The sequence below is a fragment of the Oncorhynchus kisutch genome, linkage group LG6 (assembly GCF_002021735.2).
Source record: "Oncorhynchus kisutch isolate 150728-3 linkage group LG6, Okis_V2, whole genome shotgun sequence".
Taxonomy (NCBI): Eukaryota; Metazoa; Chordata; class Actinopteri; order Salmoniformes; family Salmonidae; genus Oncorhynchus; species Oncorhynchus kisutch.
In genome coordinates this window covers 78,591,985-78,609,728 of record NC_034179.2, presented here as the reverse complement: position 1 = coordinate 78,609,728, position 17,744 = coordinate 78,591,985, and the positions used below count along the sequence as shown (strand labels likewise).

General features: G+C 43.3%; 1 protein-coding gene across 2 annotated transcripts in view; it reads right to left on the bottom strand.

Annotated features, from left to right (window-relative positions):
- Window positions 1-17,744, bottom strand: part of LOC109893537 (alpha-1,6-mannosylglycoprotein 6-beta-N-acetylglucosaminyltransferase B-like) — a 90,647-nt gene that overhangs the window by 2,229 nt on the left and 70,674 nt on the right. Inside the window, exons 10-16 of one of the 2 annotated variants that reach the window (XM_031827754.1) lie at window positions 13,029-13,162; window positions 10,287-10,417; window positions 9,483-9,488; window positions 8,046-8,201; window positions 7,801-7,947; window positions 7,494-7,610; window positions 3,206-3,280 (exon numbers count right to left, since the gene is read on the bottom strand). In XM_031827754.1, the coding sequence (XP_031683614.1) occupies window positions 3,206-3,280; window positions 7,494-7,610; window positions 7,801-7,947; window positions 8,046-8,201; window positions 9,483-9,488; window positions 10,287-10,417; window positions 13,029-13,162 (766 nt within the window). The remainder of the gene's footprint in view (window positions 1-3,205; window positions 3,281-7,493; window positions 7,611-7,800; window positions 7,948-8,045; window positions 8,202-9,482; window positions 9,489-10,286; window positions 10,418-13,028; window positions 13,163-17,744) is intronic. The other variant, XM_031827755.1, reaches the window with a different exon arrangement.

Here is a 17,744-nt window from a genome sequence, read left to right as displayed (position 1 = left end):
TGTTGTGACAAGGTAGGGGTGGTATACAGAAGATAGCCTAATTTGGTAAAAGACCAAATCCATATTATGGCAAGAACAGCTCAAATAAGCAAAGAGAAACGACAGTCCATCATTACTTTAAGACATGAAAGTCAGTCAATATGTAAAATGAATAACTTTTAAAGTTTCTTTAAGTGTAGTCGCAAAAACCATCAAGCACTATGATGAAACTGGCTCTCATGAGGACCGCCACAGGAAAGGAAGACCCAGAGTTACCTCTGCTGCATTAGAGTTAACTGCACCTCAGATTGCAGCCAAAATAAATGCTTCAGAGTTCAAGTAACAGACACATCTCAACAACTGTTCAGATGAGACTGCGTGAATCAGGCCTTCATGGTCGAATTGCTGCAAAGAAACCACTACTAAAGGACACCAATAAGAAAAAGCGGCTTGCTTTGGCCAAGAAACACGATCAATGGACATTAGACTGGTGCAAATCTGGCCTTTGGTCTGAGTCCAAATTTGCGATTTTTGTTTCCAGCCGCCATGTCTTTGTGAGACACAGAGTAGGTGAACGGATGATCTCTGCATGTGTGGTTCCCACCATGAAGCACGGAGGAGGTGGTGTGATGGTGCTTTGTTGGTGACACCGTCTGTGATTTATTTTGAATTCAAGACACACTTAACCTGCATGGCTACCATAGCATTCTGCTGCGATATGCCATCCCATCTGGTTTGCATTGAGGGGGAGTTATTTGACTAAGAAGGTGAGTGATGGAGTGCTGCGTCAGATGACCTGGCTTCCACAATCCCCCGACCTCAACCCAATTGAGATGGTTTGGGATTAGTTGGACCGCAAAGGGAAAGAAAAGTAGCTAACAAGTGCTCAGCATATGTGAGAACTCCTTCAAGACTGTTGGAAAAGCATTCCAGGTGAAGCTGGTTGAGAGAATGCCAAGAGTATGCAAAGCTGTCATCAAGAATCTAAAATATATTTTGATTTGATTAACACTTTTTGGTTTACTACGCTTACATATTCTTTCATATGTAATTTCATTATTTTCTGTAAAAACTAAGAAAAACCCATGAATGAGTAGGTGTGTCAGAACTTTTGACTGGTACTGTATATACACACATACCGGAATACATAATTTTGATAGCAGGACTCTGTAAAGTCCATTATCCCTCTGAAGAGTATGAATCCTAAGCAACCTGCCTACACATAGTTTGAAGAACAACATAGCTACTGTATGTGCTGGAAACCCTAGGTAGAGCATGGGTGAAAAAGGCAATGTGGTGCTCATGGGAATTTCCTTTATTTTTTCAGCTTTCAGACCAATGCCTATTCTCAATTAAAACCTTGTTTTTCAATTCCAAGGTTTTTACACTGGAAGGTGATTATGCAACATTATTACACAACATAATTAAGCAATAAGGCCCGGGAGGGTGTGGTATGTGGCCAATATACCACAGCTAAGGGCTGTTCAACATCTCATCCACTATTTGTATCAGTTTGAATCACTTTCAATGTGGGCATTTATTTTGAAGGTGAACCGCAAATTCCACTATTGTGGCTAGCTTCACACAGGTGTCCGAGACAGAGTTGAAAAATATCTAACACTTGGCAGAGTTGTTAGTTTGGCACTGTGTAAGAGTGTCCTGGAATGTATTATGGATATTAAACTGATGAGTTTCTCTGATGCTAGCAAACATGGATTTGCACCGCTTACATATTCTCTCAGAAATGCTACAAGAAGGTAGCATCTTTGGCACTTAACGGACAGAAATGAGCACATGAGAGCGATAAATGATAAATTGACAAAAAACTGTTACACCTACAAAATGTAGTCAATCTGGCGTTTTTAAAATCCCGATGGTCGCTTTATGGACGCTATAGTCCGTTTTAATCCGACGTCTAGAATTTTAGCTAGGTAGGCACAAGACATACTCTGCTGTGGTTCTCAGTAACGGCTCATGACAAGAGGCGGGGAGTGTGTTGAGTACCTCCAATCAAGTTGATTTGCGAATTTTCATTGAGATTGGTGTCATATTGGCTTAGATATGATGGTAGGGAGATATGAATTTAACACTGAACTATCGTCATGTCTATAATACAGTTATGCCACCAATAATCAAATGAGTTTCAGGCAGGAATCAACATGGGAGAGCACCTCCCCCAGTCGGTCCTATTCATAAGGAACAGGTAATAATATTTCTGCGACATCTTCCTCTGACCCCCAGTCCGGTTCATTAAACAGGCTCCCAGCGCCCTACTGCAATAACCAGGCCTCCTCCACTCCACCACACCACAGCCCCCCAGCCCTGGGCTACTGCTCAACAGGAAAACAAGGCGAGCAATCAGACACCTCCTCCGGAATCTGTGTGTGTGTGTGTGTGTGTGTGTGTGTGTGTGTCATGAGAAAGCAGTATAAAAATTCTCAATAAAGAATCCGTGAGGATCATGGGGGTCAGTGCTGCCCACGGAGGAGGATAGAAGGGTTGTCGCTGATTGGGAGTCTGGGCTCGTACATGCCAGGCGGGCAGTCTCAGTCAGTCACAGCCCACTGAGCACACTACTCTGTGTGTGATGGACAGATGGGGGAGTGGATCAGAGCTGGGCATAGGCCACCCTATTTCCCCTTTTCTCCCACTGCCTTAACCAGACTGGAAGACAAGCCCCTCAGTGCACCGCACAAATCATCTCAGCATGATGAACGTACTGGAGCATGACAATGTGTGTAATTGTGCAAAGAAATATTAAAAAGGCTTTTAGTGTGTGCGTGGTTGTGTGTGTGGACGTGTTTAACTATACTTGTGGGAAGCAGTATTCCCCACAAGATTAATAAACAAAAACATTTGACCGACTGGGGACATTTTGTTCGTCCCCACAAGGTCAAATGCTATTTCTAGGTGGTTTGGGTTTAAGGTTAGAATTAGTGTTAGGTTTAGAATTAGGTTCAGGGTTTGGAGCTAGGGTTAGTTTTAGTGTTAGGGAAAAGAAGATGTTGAATGAACTGAATTATGTGTCCCCACAAGGTTAGTTAAACAGGACTGTGTGTGTGTGTGTGTGTGTGTGTGTGTGTGTGTGTGTGTGTGTGTACGTTCGCTCTTTTATATGTATACAGTACAGTGTGACTTCATCTTGCCTGTGCATAAATAAATGTGGATGAGGATGGCTGCACCATCTCCGGGGTAATGAAGGCCGGTGTATGCAACACAAACCCACCTGGTTCTGGATGTAAGCATGCACTCTCTCCAGCATCCCCTCACAGGTGTACTCATAGGGCAGATATGGCTCCACCTGCAGAAGGGGAATCACACACCATCGGCTTTAGACCTCTAACACCACAGTCATAATAGTACTGCAACGGTTTACCGTTAATCAAAGCTGACGTATTCATTAAGGTCACTGTGAACGGCTTCATTATGAGCTGCTTCATATTAGAATCAATGACCTCATACATCACAGGTGACAGCCTTTGACTTGATTTCATTACTCTATTAACATCGACTACATCAATATGACAAACAATGGATTAAGCTGACAATCGACCACAGGTTATGTACGAGCTGCTAAACCGAATGTCTGAATCTTTTTAACAACTCACTGGGAGGATGTGATGATCATCCTACTTTTGACCTTTACCAGATGATGTGAAAACTTTCTCCAGAGCTGGCACATTTCATAGAGTTACAGGTGAGAATGTATGTTACATACACGACAGATGCTGTGACACTGCAGTGAAAACAGCACAGAGAAGGCATCTCTTTTCAATGCAGCAGTAAACACACGTTAGTCATCAGTGTCAAAGGATGAAGTCTGCAGGTCAATGCTTTCTATTTTGCTGTTATCCAAAGCCTATTTGGGTTCGATTACATAAATAAGTATGATACATGTTGGAGTGGGAAATGTTCAATCAGTGTGATGGTACTGTAGTCCCATTCCACATCACCTAACCTAAGATGTCTGTGCCATTTAAAAGAGATCTCATTGTTTACCATCAGGCCTCTCAGAGGCACTTGGGCTTTTAAACTGATAAATGGTTCCTTTTAGCATTCACTTCCTTTTAGCGCTCACTTACTCGTTTATTTCATCTGAGTTTAATGAAATGTATCTGGCACCTCATCATCTATTCCAGAATGCAATTTGCCTTTTGGGCATCTTTATATAATGGAAAGAAAGGAATAGGAAAAAAACTGCTCTCCATGGAGTCTGAATTGAATTCAGCTTTAAAATACATTAAACATCTCTAAACCGACCGCATTTACTGCATACATACCCATCATGTCTGACCAGTATACCTGATTACAATATCACCAATGGTGTAAAGTACTTAAGTAAAAATACTAGAAAGTATTACTTAAGTAGTTTTTTTATGGGGTATCTGTACTTTAATTTACTATTTAAAGAAAAGAAAATAATGTACTTTTTACTCCATACATTTTCCCTGACATATTCCCTGACACCCAAAAGTACGAGTTACATTTCAAATGCTTAGCAGGACAGACATATTTGCCAATTCACACACTTATCATGAGAACAACCCTGGTTATCCCTACTGCTTCTGCCTCAGTAAACACAAATGCTTGGTTTATGAATTATGTCTGAGTGTTGAGGTGTGCCTCTGGCTATCTGTAAAATAATAAAACAAGAAAATCATGCCATCTGGTTTGCTTAATATAAGGAATGTGAAATGATATATAAGTATAATTAAAACCAAATCCTTTTAGACTTTTACTGGGTGACTCACTTTTACTAGTCATTTTCTATTTAAGTATCTTTACTTTTACTCAAGTATGACAATTGGGTACTTTTTACACCAGTGAATACCACAGGGATTAGTATAGTTGTTCACCCACATTGGATCAAAGAGGGGACATGTTTTTCTTAACCTTCAGTGTGTACTGTATAGCACAGTGCATTTGGAAAGTTTTCCTCATTTTGATACAGCCTTATTCTAAAAATGTATTACATAAATTTCCCCCTAATCAATCTACACACAATACCCCATAATGACAACTTAAAAACATTTTTGCAAATGTATATTTTTTTTGGGGGGGGGGTATTACATTTACATAAGTATTCAGACCCTGTTTTACTCAGTACTTTGTTGAAGCATCTTTGGCAGTGATTACAGCCTTCCGTCTTCTTGGGTATGATGCTATAAGCTTCTCTGCAGATTCTCTCAAGCTCTGTCAGGTTGGTTGGGGAGCATCGCTGCATAGCTATTTTCAGGTCTCTCCAAAGATGTTTGATCGGGTTCATGTCCGGGCTCTGGCTGGGCCACTCAAGGACATTCAGAGAAGTGTCCCGAAGTGTCCCGAAGCCACTCCTGCGTTGTCTTGGCTGTGTGCTTAGGGTCGTTGTACTGTTGGAAGGTGAACCTTCACCCCCAGTCTGAAGGTCCTGAGGGCTTTGGAGCAGGTTTTGATCAAGGCTCTCTCTGTACTTTTCTCTGTTCATCTTTCCCTCGATCCTGACTAGTCTCCCAGTCCCTGCTGCTGAAAAACATCCCCACAGCACGATGCTGCCATCACCATGCTTCACCGTAGGGATGGTGCCAGGTTTCCTCCAGGCTTGGCATTCAGGCCAAAGAATTCAATCTTGGTCTCATCAGACTAGAGAATCTTGTTTCCCATGGTCTGAGAGTCCTTTAGGTGCCTTTTGGCAAACTCTAAGCCGGCTGTCATTTGTCTTTTACTGAGGAGTGGCTTCCGTCTGGCCACTCTACCACAAAGGCCTAATTGGCGGAGCGCTCCAGAGATGGTTGGCCACTGTGTTCTTGGGGACCTTCAATGCTACATCATTTTTTTTGTATCCTTCCCCAGATCTGTGCCTCGACACAATCCACTCTCGGAGCTCTACGGACAATTCCTTTGACCTCAGGGCTTGATTTTTGCTCTGACTTGCACTGTCAACTGTGGGACCTTACTGTATATAAACAGGTTTGTGCCTTTCCGAATCATGTCCAATTTAATTTAATTTGCCACAGGTAGACTCCAATCAAGTTGTAGAAACATCTCAAGGATGATCAATGGAAACAGGATGCACCTGAGCTCAATTTCAGGTCTCATAGCAAAGGGTCTGAATACTTGTAAATGTGACATGTTTTTATTTGTAATAAACTTGCTAATAAAACTGTTTTCACTTTGCCATTATGGGTTATTGTGTGTAGATTGATGAGGAAACTAATGTATTTAATCCATTTTAGAATAAGGCTGTAATGTAACAAAATGTGGAAAAAGTCAAGGGGTCTGGGGCCTCCCGGGAGGCGCAAAGGTTACCCAAGGCGTCACTACAGACCCGGGTTCGATTCTAGGCTGTATCACAACCAGCCGTGAACGGGAGTCCCATAGGGCGGCGCACAATTGGCCCAGCGTCGTCCAGGTTAGGGAGGGTTTGACCGGGGGGAGCCTTACTTTGCTCATTGCACTCTAGTGACTTCTTGTGGTGGGCCAGGTGCCTACAGCCTGACTTCGGTCATCAGTTGAACGGTGTTTCCTCCAACACATTGGTGTGGATGGCGTCCGGGTTTAGTGGGCGGGTGTTAAGGAGTGTGGTTTGGCGGGTCATGATTCGCCTCTCCCGAGCTCATGGAGGAGTTGCAGCGATGAGACAAGATCGTAATGGGATATGACGAAAAAAGTGGGGTAAAAAATTCATATTACAAAAAATGTCTAAATACTTTCTGAATGCACTGTATATCAACATAATGAGAAGTGCTTGTGTCCTGTATTATTTAGTTGTTTTGTTTTCCCCCTGCCCCTCTCCTCCACTCCTAACCCATTACATGCACGTGTTCTACCACAGCATTACGTCAAGTAGATGCTCCCTTTTGGTTCCCTCAGCAGCAAGTCTGGGCTATATTTAACCTGCCATTGTTCCCCGCGTGGTGGGGGATCGATTGGACGTACCTTGCATGTTGGCCTGGCGACAGATTGAGCACAGCATGATAGATTAATATCATCTCCAGTAGACAATGGTTAGTGCCTGGAGAAGACAGTATGGGCCCTCTGGAAGACTGCCATGCTAACCCAGGTGTCTGCTGCCCAGTTTACCTACTAAGCAACAACTCCATCTCTGAGGCAATTAGGACTAAAGTCCTTGGAAAGAGCCAGCTATGCAGTTTGCAGTTACACTGGATCCTGTGACTAACAGCTCAATTAGCAATGTGAGAGAGAAGTGGGTCACAACTGGAAATACAGTCTGTGGGAGAGGAGATTATATACCTCCACGGCACCATTAATCATATGCGTAGGTAATGTTAATACTCAAGACTTTCTTTAACATGAGATGCAGTGAAGATAATACATCTGAAAGGTCATTTGTCTCTGAACAGCCACGCTTATCTCTGTGAAAATCATGTGGTCCTCTGTAGCCAGAATAGTGGGTTTGATTCCCGGGACCATCCATACTTAAAATGTATACACACATGACTAAGTTGCTTTGGATAGAAGCGTCTGCTAAATGGCATATATTATATTATCATCTCATGTGAAATTAGCATACTAACTTTGGTCCTCATGATGTCCCGTATGGCAGACTCAAACTCTTGGGAGTTGTTGAAATCCACCGTGATGACATGTGGCCTGCCTATATACTGCTCAGCATAGGGATGCTGTGAGGAGACCTGATGGAGGAATTAACACAATACTATATCAGTCAATACAGTCTCCATCCAGACAATACATGGACACAGCCACGAGCAGAGAAGCACACGAGTCAGGTTGAGGCCTACCTTGCACTAATTCACAGACTAACATTCATTTTCTCGACAGTATGGAGACAGTCCACTGCCACCACAGAGACAACCTGCTCACCTGTCTGGAAGTGGGCTTCCCTTTGAAGAACTCATGGTTGAGGGAACTGTGAGACGGCTTAAACTTGGGCTGCAGGAAGATGCAGCCGTTGGCTATGGCCTCTAAAGGGGCTGGCCCTTCGTATGGGAAGCCAAACCCAATGAAGAGCTTGTTTGAAAGAGGAAAAGAAAAAGATGAACCAAACTGCTGCTGTTTACTGGCAACTTGAAGTATATTATATAAAAATGTATTGAAACCCTCCATACCTTGGCCTTTCTGAGCAGCTGTTGCAGCTCTTGTTGGGGCAGCAGGCCGTGGTTTTTGACAAAAGCAGGCACCTCTGGAGGGCGCTGTGTCTCATAATAGACAGTCCCATGGATATCCATATAGCGGTGCAGAATGGCCAGGAACCTTTCCTTACCCTATGAGTCAATGGAACAAATGGTTAGGACGGACTGGGCCCACAGTATAATCCACCCGTCCCCCCCAAATATGCAGAATGTAACTAATTTTTTTAACCAATTCTGTAAGAGTTCAAAGTTCTTCTCAAACATAAAGTTATGTTCAGTGTATTGGTTGCAGGCATAACCAAGACAGGGGCAAACATGTTATTCATGACATTGGCTGTCAGCCTCTTCTGCTTAGAGATTCCTCCATATTATATGTGTCACCCTCCTGGGACTGAAGAGCAAGGAGAATGTGCTCAACCTGTGAAGACTACAGTAGCATGGAGGAAATCTCTCTAAAGAGTTTAAAAAACCTTGACTGATAGGCCTCTCACCCTGGAGAGCTCCTGATTGGTGCAGGGCAGTGTGGACAGAAGCCTGTATGACTGACTGTTACTAGGATTAGTGGGGTGGCTACTGGGGCCTCTGGTGCATACAGACTGGCATAGACAATTAGAGGGGTGATCTGATTTCCTACACCAAGCTACAGCAGCACCAGGGGCAAATGACACGAGAATGGCCATAGAGTGTGAAGAGAAAGCATGGGTTTCACCTTGGCTACAGCAGCACACTGGTCACTAATCATAGAGATGTATTGGGTGAGCATGATTTACATATAGTGGTGAGAATGTTGTACGTTTCAAATCTTCAGTGGCATACTTAGCCTAACATAGAACATTTGTACTGAACACAATAGAAATAAATATGCATGAGCTTTCCCTCTGTAGACTAAGAACCCTTCCAGTTGTAAATAGAACCACTGATGTCATTGCAGATGCTCCATATAAAAGAGCACACAAAGTAAAACTATCATTAGTGGAGAGCTGACATTCTGAGTATTGATTAACACTCCACCTTTTGTATTTTCCTAAACCTGTTATAGGGCAGCAGTTTATTGATCTGACAGGGGGGTGACAGAGGATGCAGATAGACCAGGATGAACGCATAACAAACCTCAGGCCTTTTTATAAAAACCCTTGTATCTTTATGGTAGATAAAGATGATTCACCTGAAACATCTTTCTGTGTCTGAAGAGCTAAAGCTGCTGACTCATTCCAAAATAATTGTAGTTAACTGTCTGGCACATTTAATGGAACATTAACACATTCATTGTGCATGAACAGTATCAATCTCTATAAAAGGAATCTGCAAGGAAACCAAACACCAGGGACAGTCCATACTACGGCTCAATGTAAAACAAAGTTTCCGAGGGTGTTCAAAATGTCAATCATTGACAGCAAGTGCAGGTATCCTTACTTGGAGCTGGAGATGATCCATCAACATGACATGAGAGCAGAATAGGAGGAAACCATGTGGGAAGGAGGAAAGATAAGAGAGAGTGAGTGGGAGAGATAAAATGATTGTCATTTTGTCTCCTTGTGGACATACAGCTGTAATACAACACATAGCTGACAAGCATGTGAACCGGAGAGCTGAGGATGATGCCAGAAGCAGTGAGGGGTAGTCAGTGTCGAGGGAGGGCCAGACACAGATGGCATTCACACTCATAAATATTATACCTCGCACGCCGTACCTCAAACTGTTCAGAGTGAGGGGAAATTCAATAAGCGTAGAGAGGGAGAGAACAAATGCAGCTGATTCAACCACGGGGAGGTGGCCAGACACATCAATAAGTGATGCTTTTTTCCTGTAGCTTGGAGGGAGAATTTACGCTAAACAAAAACAATTGCAGCTTCCACAACACTCACACCTCTCTGGGTGTACATACATATACCTAGTGGATTGAAGTGTCATGCTTGGCAGATAGGAGAGAATAACTTAGGCACGTTTCAGCTTGTCTCTGGAAGTGGGGTGCACTCCATTTATCACATCATGACAGAATACACTGCAGCGTATAACAGACTGCTGACTGTTGTGTAAATATGTTGAGACGCCACCTCAACTGGACTGCATCTTAGTAAGGAAAAAGTCATTTGTTTGTTGATATCTTGTAGACAGGAGCAGGTGATACGCCCATTGGGGTGTCAGTCAAATGCACTCTCTGCAATATGGTTTTCTTTAGAGGTTCTAGAAATTGAACATTTATATCCATATGATCACCTTCCACATGCTGGCCTCTTTGCCGTACACCACTGCCATGCTGTCCACCTTGTTCCTCTGGATGCTCAGCCTCTCTGTGTCGTTCAGCTCCTCAGCCACAAAACCCATGAAGGAGTTGTCGGGAGTGTGTGCTGTAAGGGACGAACATAGCAAAGTGTCAAGCTCAATAAGTCAAAGTCAATGTAACGACGTGCTCTGAGAGTCGGGAAGCAAGTACAGGGAGGGAGTGTTTTAATAAAATAAACAGAACATAATACAAATACAAAACAAGAAAAAGTAACAGCACAGACATGAAACAGAAACAATAACGCCTGGGGAAGTAACCAAAGGAAGTGACATACAGTTGAAGTCGGAAGTCTACATACACTTAGGTTGGAGTCATTAAACCTCAAACCACCCCACAAATGTCTTGTTAACAAACTATAGTTTTGGCAAGTCAGTTAGGACATCTTACTTTGCACATGACACAAGTAATTTTTCCAACAATTGTTACAGACAGATTATCTCACTGTATCACAATTCCAGTGGGTCAGAAGTTTACATGTGCCTTTAAACAGATTGGAAAACTCCAGAAAATTATATCATGACTTTAGAAGCTTCTGATAGGCTAATTGACATCATTTGAGTCAATTGGAGGTGTACCCGTGGATGTATTTCAAGGCGTACCTTCAAACTCAGTGCCTGTTTGCATGACACATGGGAAAATCAAAAGAACTTGGCCAAAATAATTGTAGACCTCCACAATTCTGGTTCATCCTTGGGAGCAATTTCCAAACGCCTGAAGGTACCACGTTCATCTGTGCAAACAATTGTACGCAAGTATAAACACCATGGGACCACGCAGCCGTCACATCACTTAGGAAGGAGACGCGTTCTGTCTCCTAGAGATGAACATACTTTGGTGCGAAAAGTGCAAATCAATCCCAGAACAACAAAAGACCCTGTGAAGATGCTGGAGGAAACAGGTACAAAAGTATCTATATCCACAGTAAAACGAGTCCTATATCGACATAACCTGAAAGGCCACTCAGCAAGGAAGAAGCCACTGCTCCAAAACTGCCTTTAAAAAGCCAGACTAGGGTTTGCACATGGGGACAAAGATCGTACTTTTTGGGAAAAATGTCCTCTGGTCTGATGAAACAAAAATAGACCTGTTTGGCCATAATGACCGTCGTTATGTTTGGAGGAAAAAGGGGGATGCTTGCAAGCTCAATAACACCATCCCAACCGTGAAGCACAGGGGTGGCAGCATCATGTTGTGGGGTTGCTTTGCTGCAGGAGGGACTGGTGCACTTCACAAAATAGATGGCATCATGAGGCAGGAAAATTATGTGGATATATTGAAGCAACATCTCAAGACATCAGTTAAAGCTTGGTCACAAATGGGTCTTCCAAATGGACAATGACCCCAAGCATACTTCCAAAGTTGTGGCAAAATGGCTGAATGACAACAAAGTCAAGGTATTGGAGTGGCCATCACAAAGGCCTGACCTCAATGTGTGGGCAGAACTGAAAAAGCGTGTGCGAGCGAGGAGGCCTACAAACCTGACCTCGTTACATCAGCTCTGTCAGGAGGAATGGGTCAAAATTCACCCAATTTATTGTGGTAGGCTACCTGAAACGTTTGACCCAAGTTAAAATTGTTTAAGGCAATACACTCAATTAGTATTTGGTAGCATGTAAACTTCTGACCAACTGGGAATGTGATGAAAGAAATGAAAGCTGAAATAAATAATTCTCTCTACTATTATTCTGACATTTCACATTCTTAAAATAAAGTGGTGATCATAACTGACCTAAGACAGGGAATTTTTACTAGGATTAAATGTCAGGAATTGTGAAAAACTGAGTTTAAATGTATGTAAACTTCCAACTTCAACTGTATATAGGGCAGGTTATCAAGAAAGTGATGGAGTCCAGGTGAGTCTGAAGACCCGCAGGTGCGCGTAACGATGGTGACAGGTGTGCGCCATAACGAGCAGCCTGGTGACCTAGAGGCCAGAAAGGGAGCACGTGACAGCCAAACACTAAACTAAATATTGACATTCAGTTTCAGATGGAAGTCAGAAGCATGTTGAGTAAGTTATAGGAATAAAGACAGTGGTTAAAGGAATTGATTGGGCCAGCTGGGACCACATCACCTAAGAGAAGGACAGTGGTCACTCTATAAACCAGGAAACAAAGCAAGGCCTGAATATTCCCAGTAAGCATAAAAAACAAAATAGCCATGAGAATCATATATATATATATATAACATGTTCCTATTTCAAACCCAATATGAGTGTGGCTTGCAATTACAATGTGTATTTCCAAAACAGCAGTACTTCCACAGAAGCTATGCTCACTGAGTTAATTGGAAGACCACAAACACAGCTGAAGTCTCCTCTCCTTCCACTGATCCCAGCTGGATGTTTGAGCTCTGCGTGCGTGCCAGTGAGAGCCTATGGTGCTAAGTTCTAGTGTCTAGCTCTAGGCATCTGTTTGGCCACAACTGCTGTTACCCTCCCAGGCTCCTTCTCATCTCTCTGACCCTGAGCTTCCACTATGAGAGGCCAAAGGCCCACACAAGTGCCCCACAACATCTGTGCCCACACACACACTCCAAAAGCCAAACCTCCATTAAAATCCATATTACCCTTTCCCACTTTCTCTCTTTCTGAGGTTGATACCTGATAAACAAACGCAACACCATTCCCCTCACATCCAGTGTCAGAAGAGAGATTATGCTCAGAGTTCACTCACGGAACATGGTCATGTACTGCCTGCAGTTGAGGTTCCAGTAGCCCCAGTTGGTCCTGTAGCCGTGCAGGGTGGCGTAGTCCTCATGGTTGTATGCCGGCTCTGTGCCAAATGTGTCAATCACACGGATGTGGCACCTGAGAGACAGAGGAAAGAGGTGGGAGAATGAATGGGTTCTGTATGTCAAAATAGCAGAACATAGATAGACATTGCCTCCTGTTGCGATGATAGAATATTTATCTGGTAAAAGCCCATAACAAGCAGTGGTATGGGAACCAAGCCCAGGAGACTTGAACCGTAAAGTAGTCAAAGGTGATGGATGTCACCGTGCCTCTCCTCTCCCTCAGTGTGCTGGGCTCAGCCTGCCCTCCAGGTGGGGGGAAATTGACTTCAAATCACAAGCTGCTAGGCTACTATACACCACAGGGGAGATAAATGGAGAGCTCTTACTCACAGCAATGCAACCACCTCCAAACACCGCAAGGATACCTCCCTTCTTTGGTGGGTCTCTGACATTGCTGGGGCATAATGTGTAAGGGGCTGCTTCCTAATAGGCGGCTCTTAATAATGGCTGGAACAGAGCAAATGGAATGGTATCAAACACTTTGGAAACCGCTCCAGCCATTATCATGTGGTCATCCTCCCCTATTAAGGTGCCACCAACCTCCTGTGTTGGACAATGGATGAACATACTCCAAACTTTTAACATTTTTATAATCCATCAGATATTGACTGAATTATAGCTCATAAAACAGTATAGCTTCCGTCCCTCTCCTCGTTCCTCCCTGGGCTCGAACCAGGAACACATCGACAACAGCCACCCTCGAAGCAGCGTTACCCATGCAGAGCAAGGGGAACAACTACTCAAAGTCTCAGAGCGAGTGACGTTTGAAAAGCTATTAGCGCACACCCCGCTAACTAGCTAGCCATTTCACATCGGTTACACCAGCCATTAGGCTGATAGGCTTGAAGTCATAAACAGCGCTGTGCTTGTGAAGAGCTGCTGGCAAAATGTACGAAAGTGCTGTTTGAATGAATGCTTACGAGCCTGCTGGTGCCTACCATCGCTCAGTCAGACTGCTCTATCAAATCATAGACTTAGTTATAATATAATAACACACAGAAATACGAGCCTTTGGTCATTAATATGGTCGAATCCGGAAACTATCATTTCGAAAACAAAACGTTTATTATTTCAGTGAAATACGGAACCCTTACGTATTTTATCTAAGGGTTGGCATCCATTAGTCTAAATATTCCTGTTACATTGCACAACCTTCAATGTTATGTCATAATTACGTAAAATTCTGGAAAATTAGTTTGTAATGAGCCAGGCTGCCCAAACTGTTGCATATACCCTGACTCTCTGTGCAATGAACGCAAGAGAAGTGACACAATTTCACCTGGTTAATATTGCCTGCTAACCTTTCTTTTAGCTAAATATGCAGGTTTAAAAACATATACTTCTGTGTATTGATTTTAAGAAAGGCATTGTGGTTAGGTACAGTCGTACAATGATTGTGCTTTTTTCGCAAATGGGCTTTTGTTAAATCATCCCCCTGCGTTGCATCGATTATATGCAACGCAGGACACGCTAGATAAACTAGTAATATCATCAACCATGTGTAGTTAATTAACTAGTGATTATGATTGATTGATTGTTTTTTTATAAGATACGTTTAAATGCTAGCTAGCAACTTACCTTGGCTTCTACTCAAATCAAATCAAATTTATTTATATAGCCCTTCGTACATCAGCTGATATCTCAAAGTGCTGTACAGAAACCCAGCCTAAAACCCCAAACAGCAAGCAATGCAGGTGTAGAAGCACGGTGGCTAGGAAAAACTCCCTAGAAAGGCCAATACCTAGGAAGAAACCTAGAGAGGAACCAGGCTATGTGGGGTGGCCAGTCCTCTTCTGGCTGTGCCGGGTGGAGATTATAACAGAACATGGTCAAGATGTTCAAATGTTCATAAATGACCAGCATGGTCGAATAATAATAAGGCAGAACAGTTGAAACTGGAGCAGCAGCACAGTCAGGTGGAAGTTGAAACTGGAGCAGCAGCATGGCCAGGTGGACTGGGGACAGCAAGGAGTTGTCATGTCAGGTAGTCCTGGGGCATGGTCCTAGGGCTCAGGTCAGTTGAAACTGGAACAGCAGCATGGCCAGGTGGACTGGGGACAGCAAGGAGTCATCATGTCAGGTAGTCCTGGGGCATGGTCCTAGGGCTCAGGTCCTCCGAGAGAGAGAAAGAAAGAGAGAAGGAGAGAATTAGAGAACGCACACTTAGATTCACACAGGACACCGAATAGGACAGGAGAAGTACTCCAGATATAACAAACTGACCCCAGCCCCCCGACACAAACTACTGCAGCATAAATACTGGAGGCTGAGACAGGAGGGGTCAGGAGACACTGTGGCCCCATCCGAGGACACCCCCGGACAGGGCCAAACAGGAAGGATATAACCCCACCCACTTTGCCAAAGCACAGCCCCCACACCACTAGAGGGATATCTTCAACCACCAACTTACCATCCTGAGACAAGGCTGAGTATAGCCCACAAAGGCTATAGCCCAGAAAGGCTACTGCATTCGAGGAAGAGGCAGGCTCCTCATGGAGTGCAATGAGAGGCAGGTGGTTAGAGCGTTGGACTAGTTAACTGTAAGGTTGCAAGATTGAGTCCCTCGAGCTGACAAGGTAAAAATCTGCCGTTCTGCCCCTGAACAAGGCAGTTAAACCCACCGTTCCTAGGCCGTCATTGAAAATAAGAATGTGTTCTTAACGGACTTGCCTAGTTAAATAACGGTGTCAAAAAATATATAGATATTTTTGGACACCGATTATGCCAATTTGTTTTTTTATGTAAAAAAAAAAATATATATATATATATATATATATATCTATTTTTTTTTTTTTTTTTGATACAATATTAATTTTTTTACAAAATTGGCAAAATCGGTGTCCAGTAATACCGATTTCTGATTGTTATGAAAACTTGAAAATCGGCCCTAATTAAAATCGGCCATTCCGATTAAATCGGTCGACCTCTAATCCAGAGCATCCCAAACATGCTCAATGGGTGACATGTCTGGTGAGTATGCAGGCCATGGAAGAACTGGGACATTTTCTAGGAAATGTGTAAAGATCCTTGTAACATGGGGCTGTGCAACATCATGCTGAAACATGAGAGGTGGATGAATGGCATGACAATGGGCCTCAGGATCTCGTCACGGTATCTCTGTCCATTCATACTATCGATAAAATGCAATTGTGTTCTTTGTCCGTAGCTTATGCCTGCCCATACCATAACCCCATCGCCACCATGGGGCCCTCTGTTCACAATGTGAACAGCAAACCGCTCGCCCCTATAACGCCATAAACGTGGTCTGCGGTTGTGAAGCCGATTGGACGTACTGCCAAATTCTCAAAAATGACTTTGGAGGCGGCTTATGGTAGATAACATAAAAATGTATCCGGCAACAGCTCTGGTGGATATTCCTGCAGTCATTGCACGGTCCCTCAAAACTTGAGACACCTATGGCATGGCATTGTGTGACAAAACTGCACATTTTAGAGTGGCCTTTTATTGTCCCTATCACAAGGTGCACCCTGTGTAATGATCATGATATTTAATCAGCTTCTTAATATACCATAGCTGTCAGGTGGATGGAGTATATTTGCAAAGGAGAAATGCTAACTAACAGGGATTTAAACAAATTTGTGCAAAACATTTCAGAGAAATATGCTTTTTGTGCATATGGAAAATGTATGGGATCTTTAATTTCAGCTCATGAAACATTGGACCAACACTTTACATGTTGTGTTTATATTTTTCTTCAGTGTATGAATACATTAATATAAAAGGTGAGGAACAGGGCTGCAACCACCAAACACCTGCTATGTCTACCCTACCTGCTCTGTCTACCCTACCTGCTCTGTCTACCCTACCTGCTCTGTCTACCCTACCTGCACTCACCTGCTCTGTCTACCCTATCTGCACTCACCTGCTCGGTCTACCCTATCTGCACTCACCTGCTCTGTCTACCCTATCTGCACTCACCTGCTCTGTCTACCCTATCTGCACTCACCTGCTCTGTCTACCCTATCTGCACTCACCTGCTCTGTCTACCCTATCTGCACTCGCCTGCTGTCTTCCCTATCTGCACTCACCTGCTCTGTCTACCCTACCTGCACTCACCTGCTCTGTCTTCCCTATCTGCACTCACCTGCTCTGTCTTCCCTATCTGCACTCACCTGCGCTGTCTAGACTGCCTGATTAATAACGGTTGTTGTCACATTCTCTTGCATAATTCAGCAAGTGTGTCAATAGCAGCTTACCCTCGGATAAAAGGGTATCAACACGATTACGTCTATCTAAACATACTTTACATTGTTTGCGAGATCAGACATAATATCACTATAATCCGAGTTCATTTTCAGAAATTGCTTTCATTTCAGTGCATCTAATTTGTAAACATTTCAACTATAATAAATTACAACTTTTTTCAATTCCACAAAAAAATGTACACCTATCAAAATAAAGTTATCTTCTCTTTCTTGTGATGTAAGTGTCGAGACGATACGTTCAATTCCAGATGAAGCTTTAGTGTTCTTCTCGATTCAACTAACAGCCAATGTATCCCATTGAGCCCATTTCAACCATTACCGGGATGTGTTTGACATGTCTTTACAAACATTTCCGTTGTCGTAACATTA